Raw genomic sequence first — 17,423 nt, forward strand, 5'->3', positions numbered from 1 at the left:
AAACCATAAGCTAGATAGCAAGAACATCCAATGAATACTCAAACAGCTTTCAAGCAGTGTCAGCATTTATTTAATATTCTTGATGTAAAATGCCAATAATAGTACTAGTAGCACATAGTTTTCCACTAGTCCACAATTTTACCTCACTAGTTACTTGTTGTACTAGCGTGGCAAAGTTGCCTTGTGGCTCTTTGTCATCACTAATAGAATACTTTTTTTTTTTTTCACCATTAATTTCCAGAAGGGTATTTGGGACTTTAAGTGGTAAATTACTAATGCAGTAATTGTGTACTCGATGGGCAAAAGTAACACTTATGTGGGGGAGAAAAAAAAAAGAAAAAAAAAGTTAAGTGCAAGTCAAGGACCTTAAGCTTTATATCATATCAGCACAATGCATCATGGGATATACTGTATTGCTTTTGTAGTGACCAGCATTGTTTACTATGTTTCAAGATGCATTGTGGGATACCTCAAGCTGACTCACTAGTGAGTGATTCCCAACACAGCCTGCCTGTGTGATGATGAGGATTGTGCATTTATGATTGTGGCGCGAACGTTCACATTGCGGATCCAGGCACAAACAAGAGGATGAGGTGTGAGGACCGAGTGCGTTTACACACCCACGACAGCCCCGTTGACCCGCGGCGGGAGCGGGCTCGGCGGTGGCGGTCCGGTCGGAAGCGGGTGTTGCGTGCGGGGGGCCTCCACAGAGTTGGCCCGCACGCTGATGTGCTCCCATCCTCCCTGAGGAGGAAAATTTACACATAATTGCGATTAACCAGTGGCGCTAAAACTATTTGGACAAACTGGCTTTCTTCAAATTGTTTCCACAAAGTCACATGAGCGTCTGTAATGACTCACCCCGATGCCGTAGTCCCACAGTTGACCTTTAGGCTGCATGGGTCCCAACCCCAGCCTGTGACAAACAGCCCCTGGAGTCTCTGCAGGGAATCCCGCCATTCCGTCAGCAATCATCCACACCTAAAGCAAAAAAAAAAAAAATCTAACATTTCAAACAACCAAAACATTCCGCTGGTGTTGCGGTTGGTACTGGCCTGGTCCAGCGGTCCCACCGAGACTTTGGTGACGTTGTTGGAGATGAGCTCCCAAGCGGAGCCTTGAGGGTAGCTCGGGGTCAGGCCCTGTCTGTACCACAGGTTACCTGGGGGGGGGGGGGTTACATTTTGAAAGGCTTGAAATGCAAATCCAGTCGAGATCCTACTCACTGTTTTCGTCCACTGCAAACACGGACGTCCGACCCACAGACAACTGTCTCAGCGTCTGCCTGGAGGGGGAGGGGATGTGGTACCAGCATTCGCCTGTGGGGGTAACACGACAAACTTCTATCATAATCATAATAATCCATCCATCCATTTTCTTGACCGCTTATTCCTCACAAAAGTCACGGGGGGGTGCTGGAGCCTATCTCAGCTGGCTTTGGGCAGTAGGCGGGGGTACACCCTGAACTGGTTGCCAGCCAATCACAGATCATAATGATAATAATCATCATCATAATTTATTATTATTGTTATTATTAATAGTAGTAGTTTTGAGGACAGTGGTAATTTTACAAGAAAAAAAATATAATTAAGTGGCAATATATTTATATTACTATGATTTTTGTATTTTATGAATACTTATTTTACTAACACGACATATTTTAAGAACAATGTTGAAGTAATAAGCACAAAAATATTTAAAGATTTAATTTTTTATTAGAATAAAGTCAGAATTTTAAATGGATAAAGTGTTAAAATTATATACAGTCATACTATATAGTAACTTTAATTGTTAAGGTTTAGTTGTACTATAACAAAAAACATTTATTGGCTGTAACAATAGGATTTATTTTTTTTCTTACAAGAATATGGCTGTAATATTTCTACGGATGGGCAAGTACCGATATTACTCGTAGCTATCATTTATTTTAAAATTGTAACAATAATAGATATTCATTTACAAGAATAAGGCTATATTACTACTAAGGTGTGTACGAGTTCGATGTTTAGTCTACTTATTTATCTCTTTATTCACTAATTCTTATTTACTGATGTAAAAAGTATGTAAAATGTATTTACTTGTGTAAAAAAAACAACAACAAAAAACTATTCACACAAAATGTTTGCTTTGTTCTTGTTTACTGCAAAACTGATGTTTACGTTTAGGTACAGCACTTTGTATACAGCAATGCCTGTTCTTAAAGCGCTTTATAAATAAAGTTGAGTCGAGTTGAGTTGAGTTGAGTTGAGTTGAGTTGAGTTAAAGATGGGTGAGTAGTGATCCTAGTGGTGGTAGGTATCAGCCCAATACTCCGATTTATTTCAAGGTATTGGTACTTGTGACGGCTGTTGATTCAGGTATCAGCAGCTCTATTATGGAAGTTTTACGGAATTAGAATGCAATTGTAAGAAAAAAATGCTAGATGTGATACATAGATCTTTATTTTTAATTATGTTTTTTTTTTTTGAGAAATGTTATGTATCAAAAGTAGTAGTGGTATCGGTACTTGATATCAGTGACTTTTCAAGAGTTGAGTACTCATACTGGTATTACTCTGGGGGGAGAAAAAAAAAAAATATGAATTGAACATACTTAAATATTACCATACCATTTTATAAGAATGAAACAGTATTACCAAAAAAAAAAAAAAAAAAAAACGTTATACAAGGACAAAAATGTATTCAAATTTTACTTTACTTTATTTGAATATAGTAAGACAAACCCTCATAATTTAACAACGAAGTCATATTAGGATAAAAACCATTTACTAGGCCACACCCCTAAAAGTCACACACCCGAAAACTAAAATATGGCAAATAGTATGTACAGTAGTCACACTTGATTTCTTTACATTCGGTTTTATTATGTATGACACGACAATGTTATTTTTGTTTATTTCAAGAAAAACAAAAGGAGATTTTTTTCTGGGGGCTTTAACAGACAAATGGCATTTCAATTCTTTTCAAGTATACAAGTCAATTAAGTGACTAGCTTGGACACAGAAAAATATGAACTTGTAATCAAGGCACCATATTCTTGATTATTTTATTTTATTCCCAGTGTTTTCCTTAAAACAGAATAATTTGACACTGAAATCTGGTGCAAGTTCGGTATTATTCAATTGAAATGGCTTACCTGCCGGGTTTTGTGGCGACACAGAGCCCCTGTAGAAGACGGCTCCATCCTTGGCGATGGCCCACACCTGATTGGCGCCACCGATGGAGATGGACTTGAAGGGCTGATCCGTGCCAACATGAAGCCATGAACTGCCCTGGAACACGTCAAAAGAAGAAAAAAAATAATAATTAAAAAAAAGAAATTCAGTCTCGAGACACCACTGGATAAGTAATGTTGGGGGTGGGGCCATCCTAGTGCTAAGAAACTACATGGAAGTGAGGTGAGGCGCTTCATTCTATGCTATGCTGCCATCTCTAGGCAATTATAAACCTTTTAGGGAGGACTTGTGTCCTTATCCCACTGAGAATAGCACGCTAACACTACACAAACACAAAGTGGACGCGTCCTCACCGCTGGGTTTTGTGGGGTGACGCCCAGCCGGCACAGTACGTCCCCCTTGTCGCTGAGGGCCCACAGGGGGACCTGCTCCATGCTGCTGTGGGCCAGGCAGGGCATCAAGGAGATGTCGCTCACAGCGATGGGCGGGACCGGCTGCCACGGACCTCTCAGTGTGATCTTGCACTTCCTGGACACACAAATATTCTCATTGCGTGTAATTTGGAAGTTTTGTCAAGTGTGTGCATGTGTGAAGTTACCGTGTCCAACGTCTTCGCCGAACAAAATCCTTCAGTGTTTTGTGGCCATGAAATGTTCTACAAAAAAAAAAGATTAAAAAAGTAATTAATTAAATGCTGTCATTCATTTGGAAAATTATAGCTTTACTACTCCAATCCTGCAGGTGGCAGTAATTCACATTACAAAATGGCAACCGGCTGCTACAACCTAGAATAAGCCTTCTGTCATTCAGCTCAAACAACTAAATATAGTTGGATCAATGATCACAGCCCCACTTGGACCCACCAAGAAGATCTACATCTTAATTCAGAGCATGACTTAGTTTTGTTACGGTATTTACTAACTAATGGAAAGTACTTCCTAAGATTGATGCAAGAATTGGAACATACACGGGAAAGTCTGCAGCATACTGCCATCCTTCCTTGTCCGTCCCACCGGGAACACTGCTGTCCACAGCCCACTCGGACACCTGCAACACAGCCAAATGGTGCCGCACTTGACAGGTGGATGAAGCAGAAAATGTCACAATTTAAATGGGAAATGTTGGCAGGCTACAGAGTGCGAGTTCGTGTTCACGAGCCACTTGTTGCTAGGCAGAGTTAACATACTTCATAACGATACAATCGGCCAATTAAAAAGCCACTTATTGCTGGGGAGAGTTCAATGGGCTCAAACATAAAGTGCCCCATAGGTCAATTGAAAAACTGGTCACTTGTTGCTAGGCAGAGATCACAGTTATCAATTCCAAGTGATCCATGGGCTTAAACAAATAAGGACTACTTAAGGAATTATTAATATTATATATTATTAACAAAAACAAAACAAAAAAACAAGAAGAGGCTGGATTCGAGCGGAGCCCAAACTCCAGCTTATAGACTTCAAGAAAACTGAAAAAAATAGAGTTCATTTGAGTGCATGTACTCGCACACGCAAAATGCACAAGCTTGACACATAGGCTGCAGTTACGCTTTAGGCCAGATGTGGCAGTCACAATTTAAAAAAATAAAATAAAAAAGTGACAAACTCCACAACGCAAGTTGACATCAGTAGAAAATCCCCACTTACCCATGTCCACTGAGGGGAAGGGGGTTGAGTATTGCTTTTTGTGCACTCCCTCAGTCCACTCTCATCACTCCACATGGGGCGGTCAGTGGGGAGTCCTCTGGCAGAAAGATACATAAAACCAAAAACAAACAATCGGGCTGAAGATGTCATATATTTGTGTTGATTTCGTCATGGTCCTACCTGTCTGTGTAGCCCGTCACAGGGTTCCATCTTTGATTCTCATACACATGCACACTTCTCATGTCAGTCTGCTGGTGCACGTCACCTTCATCTCCTGACACCCAAAAATAAATAAATAAATTAAATACATAAATAATAAAAAGTCCCATACTGCAAGCAAGTTATTTTTGCACAACAAACCTATTAATTGTTAGCATCTACTAGTCTAGTATGGGCATAGATTTGTGCTCAAGGGCTAAAATTAATGTTACAAATAGTACAAGATGGTTGGATAATGTAAATGGTCTGTAGCCCAGCTCGTTTGCCCGCCACTGAGAGTCTGTGCACTGACGCTTTAAAAATATATCTGATTATAGTAGAATAATAAACAGTCATGATGATGCCTGAACAATCTAATGAGATAATGCGTTTTTACCCAGGTTGTCCTGCTGCCTAGAGCACCCACTGTACACCCAGGCCGTGCCATCCCACCCGATGCCCCACACCAGCCCCAGACTGTTAGCCTCTACACAACGCAGGTGGCCTGGGACCTGACGCCAGAACCTGCGGCGCCAAACAGTGGAAGCAGCGAGTTAGTGCGTTAGAGCAGCGTGACAGCAAGAAACAAACTTGTTAGTAGTCAGTTGGCACTAATCAAAATAAAAGACCGTGATGGTGTCAGTCTCACATGAGATCGCATGACAGCGTGTGCGTGGCAGCCTCCAGGGAAAAGGACGGCTCGTGGACAAAAACGTCCCCTTTGGACGTAGTGGACCACAGGGCCTGTCTGGATGGTGGACTTGTGATTCCACGGCACTCACAGCAAACATCCGACAATAAGCTCAGCTGGATAATACAAACATCAGTATGAGAGAATCAACATACCATTATGGTTAGAAGGATTTGTTGACGTGACTTCACAGAACTTTATGTGACGTTTGCCACCATCTTTTCTTTACGGGGGTGGGGACAGGGGAGCCAATTACAAATTTTCACGACTCGCACCGAGCACCTATCCGCCACATGGCAGGGTAACATTGTAGTTTGAAAACTTACCCAGTCATTCATGTCCTTTTCACTTTGGGCTGCCAAGACCAAGGGACTCCTCAGTCTGGTCCTGTAGCCCGTGTACACAGCAAAAGCATAGTGGCAGTCCCGCAACACCGGAACCAGCGCTGTCACTTCATTGATGAAGATGTGAAGGTACTGCAAATTGAGCAAAGGTGGGTGGCAGAGTTAACTCTGGAGTCACCAGGTCATCACTCAATCAGGTCAGGGATGTTAAGAGTAATTTCCACTGCAGGCCACATTGTAGCTATCGTTTTCCCTTGGAGACTCATTGCGACTGAAAACCATCTAAATGTATATAACCACCTCATCATATTATGTGTCCACAATTAACCCAGCATTGTTATCATGAGAAACTTCCCCGCGAATAGAATACGTTGATCAATAGATGTAAATGAGGACAAGTAAACCTGTGCACATTAGCCAAACAAACACAAATCTTTTAAAGCTACCTTTTTCTCATCATATTGTGTGTAGTAAACAAAGAAGATGCAGTCCTTCTTCCCGTCGGACTTTGTGGACTGTTCCAAAGCCACGGCCACGTCCACCCAGCGTTGCGGCTTCCAGTCTCTCCACCAACGTAGCGTGCCTTTACGTACCCAGATGGACTGTTGGAGGGATACACACGCATGGTAACAAACAAATGTACAAGCACGCTGAGAAAAATAAAACACAAAACTTGACGTACGTTGCTTTTTTCCAGAGGTTTCTTGCTGATCTCCTCTCTGTGCTGCTGCTCGTTCCAGGCTGAAGACTGCACCGGGGTCAGTGACAAAGAGCTGACCAGTGGGCCTGACATGCATACCCAAAAATCAGACAGATGTGGAACAAAACCACTGATGTGGCACAGTAAATATGAGCACAAGCTACACAATAGACACACAATGTACATATATATACACACACACACACACACACACAAAGAAGGTGAGTGTTTATGATGAAATGGTCCATGCATCACAATTTTGATTGTTTGATAATTTTATGTACAGAATGTCTGAAAAGACCCTTCACTGGGGCCGGAGACAGTAGCTTAATTCCTTCTATGCTTGCACTCATAGGCTGGGTGATTATGGAAAAAGCAATTATCACATTTATTTTTGATTGATAATGAAATTGTGATTAATAAATACAATTAATTGAGTTCAAAACTTAGTATAATATTACTAAAACTTAATATATAAAAAGACAAACAGAACGTAAAGAAATTACGATTTTTGCTACATCGATTTTTGCTTCAATTTAACAGACACTGTGCTGCCCCTTCGGGTTCGTGAACCGTAGGTATCTTTGGGCAATGTAATACAGACATACAAATGCAGTTACAGGGAAAAAAATAAAAATAAAAAATAGACCAGCCTTGTTTCAGTGTTTTGCTCATTTTTAACACCAGATATAACTAAAGCTACATTTGTTTGGACAAACATAGTTGACAACAATATTTTAAATAGTTTTCTTAATAGTAACCAAAATCCATGGGAATCAGCAGGTCAAATAGAGGACATCAAGTACTGTACTATGGAATCAATCAGTTGTATTTTGTTTTGTTCATTGTATGTTCTATAGGTAAAATGCCTTAAGTGGTTCCAGGCATTAAAAAAACAAAGTGGTCTTACATTAAGGTCATAACTACTCAGTAAACTGCAGTAATAATCAGCAGCTGTGGCTCTCTTTGCCCAAATATGCAATACTTTACTCCAGTCACGAAATCACTTGAGTAATGAGCTCATATTTAAAAAAAAAATAATAAAATAAATAAAAACCACACACGCAATTTGGCACAATCATACTTTAAATTAGTAGTTAATTACAAATAAGTTGTCCTTGTACCTGTAGCGCTGAGCCAGCTGACTTGGGAGGCGGCATCCACATTGCAGCCCCCTCCTGAGATCCAGGCCCACACGGGACCGTCCTCCTCCCCGACACCTTGTGCACCTTCCAGACCCAGTCCGTAGGGGGCGCTGCCATTGCCCAAATGAGGCCTTTCTGCTTGCGTGCTTCGAGCTGCCTCGGCACCTTCCAGGTCGACGTTGCTCCAAGGTGCACCGGGTCCAGAGCCCTGTGGGCTCATGATGATCTGTGCTGGGGAGAACTGCCCATCCTCCTCAAGCAGCGCACTAGACTGTTGGTTTGTGGAGGTCTTGTTACGGTCCGAAACCAGACTGTTGATGAAGCTGTCGCTTGCGGGGATGAGGGTTTTAGGTGCTATGGGAGTATTTTGTGTTTCTAGAGGGGTGACAGAGACTCCTCCTAAGGGGACCACTGAAGGGGCTGCCGCTTCCAGGACTGGGGCATCACTTGTGCTGTTTGACGGCTCTGTCGGGCCCAACTCTGACTCAGAGTCAGTGCAGCTCACCACTGAGCCTTGGGAGGCTTCTGTCAGCTGGCTACTAAACTCACAGCCGGCCCTTTGAGAGCAAAATACATAAAAAAAAAAAAATGTTAGCAAGGGCACCAACCAGTAGGTACTGTACAATGATTTATAATATTTGGAGAGCACCAGAAGGCAATTGTCCCTGCCAATGAATCCACATTGTAAACTGTTAAACAGATAACGAGCCTAAAATTGGTGCTGACTGCGAGACTGCTGAACAAAATTGTCAACTGTTGCTTGGCAGAATTCATAGCCCGCTGAAAAATGTTGCTACTTCTTCTTGAGTAGAACTTAATAGAGCCCAATCATAACTGCCTTTTAGCCAATGAAGGGGAAAAAAAAAAAAAAAAAGGTAGTTTTTGCTACATGCATAGTTCATAGTAGGGGTGTGCTCAAAAAATCGATACGGCAATATATCGTTGCGAGCCTCATTACAATACATGTATCGATACGCAGGCGTCAGAATCGATATTGCTCGTTAAGTTTACACAGGCAGTTAACGTTAGCCTTTGCAGCTTGCATTGTACCGAAAAAATAAAAACCAGCAGGGTCTTTGAAGTTAATTGCCTTCAATTAATGCAAAAATAGCCCACCAGTGATTGGACACTGTGTCTTGCTAAGAAAAATGAATATTACCTACTTGTTAGAACTTATCACACATAACTGCTCCATGAGTCAATGGAAGAAAAATAGCCACATGTTGCTACACACGACTAAAAAGATTGCTCCGGAGGCAGATATCATTTGTTGCTAGGCAGAGTTCATAGGGCTCAGTAATAACTGCCCCACAGGCCAGTGAAAAAACTGCCTATGTTGCTAGGCGGGGTTTAGAGGACTCAGTCACAATTTTGTGTTCCATCCATCCATTTTCTTCCACTTCTAATTTGAGGTTAGTCAAGCCACTCGTTGTATTGCATTGTGTTCAATGTCTCGGCTAAATATACATACAGACCTGGGTGGGACATTCTCTTTACTATTGCCCCACTCAGCAGAAACAGGGATCCAGCCGTTGCCACTTGGTTCCGATGGCGTAACCCCAATTCGGAAATACAAGCCGCGATCCTCACCAACAGCCCAAACCTGACACCAAAACATTACAAAAGCTTGTTTTATTTAGAATCCGCACCACAATTTAAATTGTTGTGGGCTCATGGTTGCATAACACACTGATGAAAATGCATTCCCATTAAAACTAACTGGATATTTAAGTTTATTAAGGAAAGAAATGACAATAAAATCATTCACATATACACTAAATGCATGAGCAAGACTAGATGCATTTGTGACTTTATAAGGCCATATATTGTAACACTGGCACAGGACTCACACCAGCTCCGCCTTTAAATGCAGCCCTGAAATATGAAATATGGGATTTGATGACGAGCTTCTAATTAGGGAACGTCCCATATGTCAGACCGGTGGGAACATAGTCCGGTGGATATATATAAGGCTGGCCTGGAGGTGCTGGAGCTGGAGAGGCCGCTCGCGCTCGTGTTACAGGACTGCCCCAGGAGCACAGGGACTCGCGGGGGTGCTGGGTGGTTGTGTGTGTGTCTGAGGTGGGGTGTTCTAAGGCTGAAGGAGGCGGAGTGAGATGTGGCATTGCAACGCTAGCAAAGTCCTCAGAGTAAAATCCTCTTGGAAGCAAGCCCAACCTTGACCGAGCTAATCATGTCAACGGATACAGTTAGCAGATGGCTAACCCAGTCTTATTTAAAAAGTGTTCACAAAATGTTTACACTCAAAATATTTAGCTGGCCAAGTACCCAAATCATTTAGATTTCCCTGAGAAAACTACTAACACAACCACATGCCTATTCATTGAACACTCTTGTTTTTGTCATGTAGAAAATGACTTCTGATTATGTAAAAATCCAGCCTCTTGGATTTTCATTCTGGTGCAGCCACAACTTCGCTGTAATACATCTTTGTACAATTCAAACCATGAGTGAATAAGCATCTTATTTTGTTGTTCTATTTTTATTCACACGAGTCTCAGGACTTACTGGGCTAAGGTGGGGACCTCGGGTGGCATATTCATGCCATATCATGTGGAAATGTGTCTGTACAACAATGAAAATTCCTTGATAACACATTTAAATCTAACTTGAAAGAACTAGAAAATAAATTTGTAACAAATTAAAACGACTATATGAATATAATAGTCATTTAAACAACAAAAACACTGGTTGTTCCTGCTGTGCATGCGTTGGCCTCTTAGAGGCACGGTGGTGCCATGCAAGCCAAGAGTACATGCTTAGAATGAGATAAGAGGAGTAGAAAAATAAAGTTGCAATTGAGCTCTATTAATTTAAGTTGTTTTTCAAAGATTGGTGACAACGTGTAACCTTGCTCTGTAAGATGAATTCTCGCGATATTTGTGAGTTCACAACCTCCGGACAATACATCTTGTACCAACCCCATTGATTTCCACCAATCCGTACCAGTCAGAGTGACATTGTGTTTGGGGACGGGATATGCAGCTGTGACCAAACCAGGAAGTCCGCAAAATTACTCACAGTTTCCTTGTTGAATGTTGAAGAGCAAGGGGCGCTTCGTTCATTTCTAGCTGGTAAAATGTTTGTGAAAAAGGAACTATTTTCTTATTGAAAAAACATCAGTTTATGTCTCGAGTAGTTTTATCATAGATTATCGTAGATTTATTACCTAACCAATATATTTGTAATCGCGGTATCGTCATATCGCGAGATAATCGTTATCGTGAGCCTTTTATCGCATCTCGTATCGTGCGGTACCCAGAGGTTCCCACCCCTAATGCAGAGCTGTCAACCTGTAGAAATTCACTTCCTGAAAAACTTATTTAAGTTTGCATATCTTTAAAATTCTGTTGGGAACATTACAACAGGAACAACAGGACGGCGTGCAGGTCATTATGAGGCAAATCAGAATTTTTAGCGACCCTTGTAACATACTGGGAACAATGATGGATTTTTTTTTGTGTGTGCAGAAGATTATCTGATTTCTTATCAAATATGCAAGTGTGCCTAATAATGTGACCAGTGAGTGAGGAAATAACTTTGAAAATCATGATGAACATTGACTTGAATTAAGTGAATGCAGATTCAGCAGCTATGATGACATAATAAACATGTTAACCTGGTCGTTGAGCCCCACATCAAGCATCATCATTTCGCCAACGATGTTGATCCATCCCGAGCCGCAGGGATTATGGGAATTGACGCCCCGCCTGAACCACACCTGTGAATGGAATTCCAAAAACGGACATTGAGAGAGCTTTTACCACCTTGCACTGATGCAATCATCAACGTGACTCACCTTGTAGTCCTTAGTGATCACCCACACAACACTGACCCCCACAGACACGTGGAGGGTCTCCACCTCCTTTGCAGGTGATTCCACCTCCAGCCATGATGTGCCTGGTAGAGGACCAAAATGAGACTTTTATTGACATCATGTAAATTCCAGTGTCATTCAAAAATCTGTACAGGGACAGAGGTGGCCGCTGACCTGTGGGACTGTCAAGGCTGAGGCCCGTACGGACCAACAGGTTGCCATCCCACAGAACGGCCCACAGCAGGTCTTTTGGACCCAATGATAACTGGGCCACCTCCTTGGGCACCTCTACCTCATCCCAGTTGGTGCCCTCTGGGACCCGAGGGTGGATGCCCTCCCTGAACCACACCTGAAACAAAGCAATCATCACATGACTATTCCAGCTTTTTAAAGCCCATGTACAGCACCGTACTGTATGTTATTTGAAGTAATGCTGCCCCCTTGTGACCAAAAGCCTTAACGGCTTTTTCTGCCCGTGTTGTTTATTTGTAGGATTTTACCTCAATGACAATTAACTGAAATGCATTTTATAAAAACTATATTCAATATTTATTCATTTGTTATTGTGCAAACAACATGGTTATAAACGAGATATCATTATGAGCAACAAATACTGGCATAAAATATAGATAGATGTATAGATAAAAATATTAAAACTTGAAATTTTGTTTTATCACAAGCAGATTTGCAACTCTTACACTATTTTCTTTATTGGTGAATAGTGCTGAACAAATAAAATTGAAGACTGCTGAATAACAGGAACCTATGATTATGCACAATACATGTTAAAAAAAAAAAAAAAAAAAAAGAAAAGAAAAATATACTGTATATAATATATTACCCAAGACATTACTCCAACTAACTGAAGCCCCATTTTACCATGGAAAACAACAAAATTTTGCAACCTTTCTGACCTGTCCTTGTTGGGACACAGCCCAAAGGTAAGGATACCTCCCAGACTCGTCACTCATCTCCCAGCCACCGCAGCTGATGTCACTGAGAGGTAGCGGGGGCTTCCTGGGGTGGTCCAAAGGGATCTGCAGAGAGGATTTTTCTGTCAAATTGCAGTACAGGACTAGAGCGAGTGGATTAAAAACAAAGTCGAGTCCAAACCTTGGCCCAGCTGCCTTGTGCTGTATATCTCCTGTAGCGGATCCAGCGCCTCCGACGTACGCAAGAGTTCCACTTTTTGTCAGGAGAGAAGTTCGCGGGGAAGTCGACGGCATATTCCCAACCCTGCAGGAAAGCATGGATAAAAAAAGTATTTTGCCCGTTCCCTCATCATCTTGCCAATCGTCAAGACATTATTATTTCGGATAATCAAGCCAGTTTTAACAGAGCTACAGTAAATAGGAAGCGTGTGTGTTCTCACCCCGGTCTGGCTGGGCTCTCCCCCACAGCTGTGGTCCACATACCAGTCCCCCTCCCACTCCCAGCTGCGGGACGGCAACTGGAAGCTGTGGAGCGGTTGAGGATTCATCCCAGTCACGTCGCTCCACGGCCAGCGGTCGGTGGGCAGGAGCGTATCTGTGAAGCCGTCCACAGGGTTCCACCTCTGAAATTGCACACGGGAGAATTTTTTCATCCACATGAACAGGATTCGACATAGATTGATGGGATCCCTTGCTCAAAGGCAAAGTTCACCTAAGGGAGAAGAATAAAGTGAAAACTTGAACATCAAACTGTCAGCTCATTCTGACCTGGTTTTCATATGTCTCCTCTCTGTAGCGGATGGCTGTCTCGTGAGGGATCATGTTAAGGTACACGTGGTGATCGCACCCGATGCCCCAGCAGCGGCCTATCGCGGCGGTGACGCGCTTGAGCTCCAGAAGTTCGTCGTCGGCGCGTACCCAACGTTGGCCAGCGGTGGAGACACTATACACCCTCCCGTACACGTCTACAGCCCACAGCAGTGTAATTGACATGGTGGTCCCTAAACCAAATAGAACAGACAGGTACAAAGAGACATGAATATATTATACATGACCATAAAGTTATATTATTTATGATTATACTAAGATTATCCCTCATGGTGAGATTTTCTGACGTCCAAAAGCACTGTGACGTTATCTTTGAGTATACGCCACAATACTGCGGTGCTTTTATTTTGAATGCCTAACTTTACCAACTGCATACTGTTGCACCCCGATTATGTCCAGATGTTACAGAGTGATGCTTAGAAAATGGGTCTCCAAGTCAGATCCTGGAGAGTCCCTATCCTGCCTGTTTTCCATGTTTCCCTCCAACACACCTGAATCAAATAATCAGGATCATTATCAGGCTTCTGCTGAGCTTGCTGATGAGCTGATCATTTGATTCAGGTGTGTTGGAGAAGGAAAACATGGAGTTATTGAACTGCTTCATAAGACGGTTATCAAACTTCAGATAGCAGCAGGAAACAATAAACAAACAAGGAAGATGACAAACACAGGGTGCAATTGCAAGATTAAAATAGCATGATTTGAGGTAAACCGTTTACTGTATTATACAGGGTAAAGCAATGTTTGAAGACATTTGAAAGTGTGTGAAATGCCATTAAAGTTATGGATCATAGTTTGTGGGCTATCAAACCAGGTCCAGGAAGTAAAAACCCTAACTACCATTTGGCTTTTGCCACAGGTGCTTCTACTCAACCATCAGGTAGCAGCTGTTTACCTGCCAGTTGATTAGAAGCGCCTGTGGCTAAAACCAAAATGTGGCATGATGTTTACTTGCTGGACCTGGATTTGACACCTCTCGGTCAAATTATTAATATAAGCAATTATAATCAGCTCTAGTTGAATGTCTCAGTTATTTGCAGAAACTAGCTATTCACGGTTGTTAGATTCATTGTATAATAATCCCAACATTATGATTAGGGAGTTGTGTATGATTGATTCCTGAATCCTTCCACAGCCCTGCTCATTAGTTTTAAACACCTGTTCTTGTCTTTTACTTTGAAACACCGGACCGGAACCTCGCTTTATATACGTAATCCGTGATATAGATACCTGATTCCTAACGGGCCTTAATGGGCTTTTGTTTCGTATTGTCATTGTTTTTCGCATTGCACTTTAAACCACAACTATTTACAATATTTTATTAACGTACGGGGAGCTATGTAGACTTCACTGTTAACATTGTTAAGGAAGCGTGCAGTGGTACTGGTAGCCTACCTGAATGTTGGTATCCGATACGCGGTTGTCAAGGGAATGTGGAAGGAGGCGTCATGGCATACCTGTGGAAGATAGAGACCCACGTTAGCAATAATAGGACCTCTGGACCGTTTACCGCAAAGTAGTCTATAAGCTGTTTACATATCCACTAGCTTTTAGCCTCTGAACGTTTTCCCCTCTTCTTTTTAAACCCACAGCACTTACTTAGTTTCTCGTGTGTCTGCAGTTCCATTAAGCGACTCACTCGGAGTCCAAGATAGTTGAGTCACGCCAACATTTTCCCACAATGGTGTTTTGAATTGAAGAGCAGCGGAATGCTGGTTTACAACTCAGGAAATGGAGGTAGCTGCGTTCCGATTGGTTGAAACACCGCAAAGGAGGTGCGGCTGGTCTTTCGCTCTTATTGGTTCAACCCGGAAGCGCGTGACAGTTGATGCTGCTTGATTGACGTGCAATATTTCAATAATTTACACCAAGGGTGAGTGTTCTTAATTATTTAATACTGAAGGTGTGTACTTTTCAGCCTGACTTGTCTTACGTTTCCATAATTATTAGCAAAGATACTTCAGAAAATACTTTTGTATTTAAGAATGCAATATAGCCTCATGCAAATTGTTTGCTGAGCTTAAACTAAGCAATTAAATACAGACATGGATAGATATAGATAATTATGAAAAACATAGAAATAGAATGGGGGGCACATTGTTGCATCACTATCACAATGTGTTGTTTAGAGGTTGTCGGAATTTACTTTCCCTTAGTTCCCTTAATTGCTAAATTAAACTATGTATATTTGTTCATTTTTAATTAATCACATTATGAAAATGGATGGATATCGATTTAGCCACATATTGAATAGATACGATAATTGCTCTGCGATTGGTTGGCAACCAGTCCAGGGTGTCCCCCGCCTACTGCCCAGAGCCAGCTGAGATAGGCGCCAGCAGCCCCCGCGACCCTTGTGAGGAATAAGCGGTCAAGAAAATGGATGGATGGACGATAATTGCTTACTGTAATATCGCGATATTGCCAAATCGAATTTTTTAATAAAAAAATAAAAACATGGGCCCTTCCCTTATTAACCTGTCATCAAATACGCAGTTAAAAGGTTGATTCAAGGTGTGGCGTTTGCATTCTGTTGCTGTGGACACACAACTTGCTGTCAAAGGAGCTCTCAATAGGGGTGAAACGGCCCATCCTGAGGCTGACACAAAAAGAACAAAACCATCAAAGAGAGAGCAGAAATGTTCAGAGTGGCCAAATCAACAGTTTGGTACATTGTGAGAAAAACAAAATGCACTGGTGAGCTTGTGAACCCAAAAAGGCCTGGACATGCATGGAAGACAACAGTGGTGGATGATCACAGAATCCTTTCCATGGTGAAGAAAACCCCCTTCACAACATCCACTCAAGTGAAGAACACTCTCCAAGAAGTAGGTGTATCCGTATGTAAGTCTACCATAAAGAGAAGACATCAAGAGAGTAAATACAAAGGATTCACCACATGGCGTAAACCATTAATCAGCCTCAAAGATAAAAAGGCCAGAATTGACTTTGCCAAAAAAACACCTGACAAAGTCAGTCCAGGTCTGGAACAGCATTCTTTGAACAGATGAGACTAAGATCAACCTGTACTAGAATGATGAGAAGAAGAAAGTTTGGAGAAGAATTGGAACAGCTCATGATCCAAAGCACACCACATCTTCTGTAAACATGATGATGTTAGTTTGATGGCATCGGCATGCATGTCTTTCAATGAAACTTGGTCACTTGTGTGTGTGTTTTTTTTTTTTTTTTTTGATGATGATATGGCAAAAGACAGAAGCAGCCCGATGAATTCTGAAGTGTATAGGGATATTATTTCTGCTCGGATTCAGCCAAATGCAGCAACGTTGATTGGACGGTGCTTCATAATAGAGATGGACAACGATCCAAAACATACTGCAAAAGCAATCCATGGAGTTTTTTTTAAAGCTAAGAAGTGGAATATTCTTCAATGGTGGAGTTAATCACTCAATCTGTGACCAATCGAGCATGGATTTCACCTTCTCACTGCAAAACTTGGCAGAAAGATGTTCAAAGATATAACAACTGATATTAAGGCCCCCTAAATTACTTTTTTTTTTTTTAATACAAAAATAATTACTGGAAAAGTTCATTATAAAGTGGCCAGTGGCCATAATTTAATTACATATTCATGTAACTTATTAATAATAATAATTTTAAAAAAAAAGGACAATAAAATTTCCCTTTGTCATCAGGACGGCCGTTGCTGTGTGTCTTGCTATGAGCTTCCATCACTTCACTAGTATTACTTTTATTATTTAATTTAATCATCATTGAGTAGTAGTTTTCTTCAACCATTTTGGCACGTACACGCCAAAATGTAAATGGAATCTCTTCGACTTCAAAAGTAATTCACAGAAAACAGTGTGTTTTCAGTCAGTAACCACATTCAACGCTTCCACCCACCTTGTAGCTGACAATTGCAGCGGTTAATTGTATTTGTATTACAATATTAACTCATGAAATAG

The 17,423-nt window shown here is 41.6% G+C and overlaps 1 protein-coding gene across 2 annotated transcripts; it reads right to left on the reverse strand.

Moving 5' to 3' along the window:
* Positions 1-47: 47 nt before the first annotated feature.
* On the reverse strand, positions 48-15,269 carry tecpr1b (tectonin beta-propeller repeat containing 1b). Of its 2 annotated transcripts, none has more exons than XM_077532386.1 (26): positions 15,094-15,269; positions 14,890-14,951; positions 13,435-13,667; positions 13,107-13,289; positions 12,848-12,970; positions 12,649-12,771; positions 11,909-12,083; positions 11,717-11,817; positions 11,537-11,638; positions 9,372-9,499; positions 7,876-8,453; positions 6,734-6,837; positions 6,498-6,653; positions 6,034-6,183; positions 5,666-5,823; positions 5,414-5,541; positions 4,999-5,092; positions 4,819-4,915; positions 4,143-4,222; positions 3,774-3,830; positions 3,529-3,703; positions 3,136-3,271; positions 1,227-1,319; positions 1,056-1,162; positions 862-981; positions 48-744 (listed from the first exon to the last, which is right to left on the reverse strand). In XM_077532386.1, the coding sequence occupies exons 3-26, from the start codon at positions 13,657-13,659 to the stop codon at positions 613-615; spliced, it is 3,525 nt and encodes a 1,174-aa protein (XP_077388512.1). In that variant the 5' UTR covers positions 13,660-13,667; positions 14,890-14,951; positions 15,094-15,269; the 3' UTR covers positions 48-612. The 2 variants fall into 2 exon arrangements, with proteins under 2 accessions (XP_077388512.1, XP_077388506.1); XM_077532380.1 differs by having other exon boundaries at positions 12,640-12,771.
* Between the last annotated feature and the right edge of the window lie 2,154 nt (positions 15,270-17,423).

The sequence above is a fragment of the Festucalex cinctus genome, chromosome 1 (assembly GCF_051991245.1).
Source record: "Festucalex cinctus isolate MCC-2025b chromosome 1, RoL_Fcin_1.0, whole genome shotgun sequence".
Classification (NCBI taxonomy): domain Eukaryota; kingdom Metazoa; phylum Chordata; class Actinopteri; order Syngnathiformes; family Syngnathidae; genus Festucalex; species Festucalex cinctus.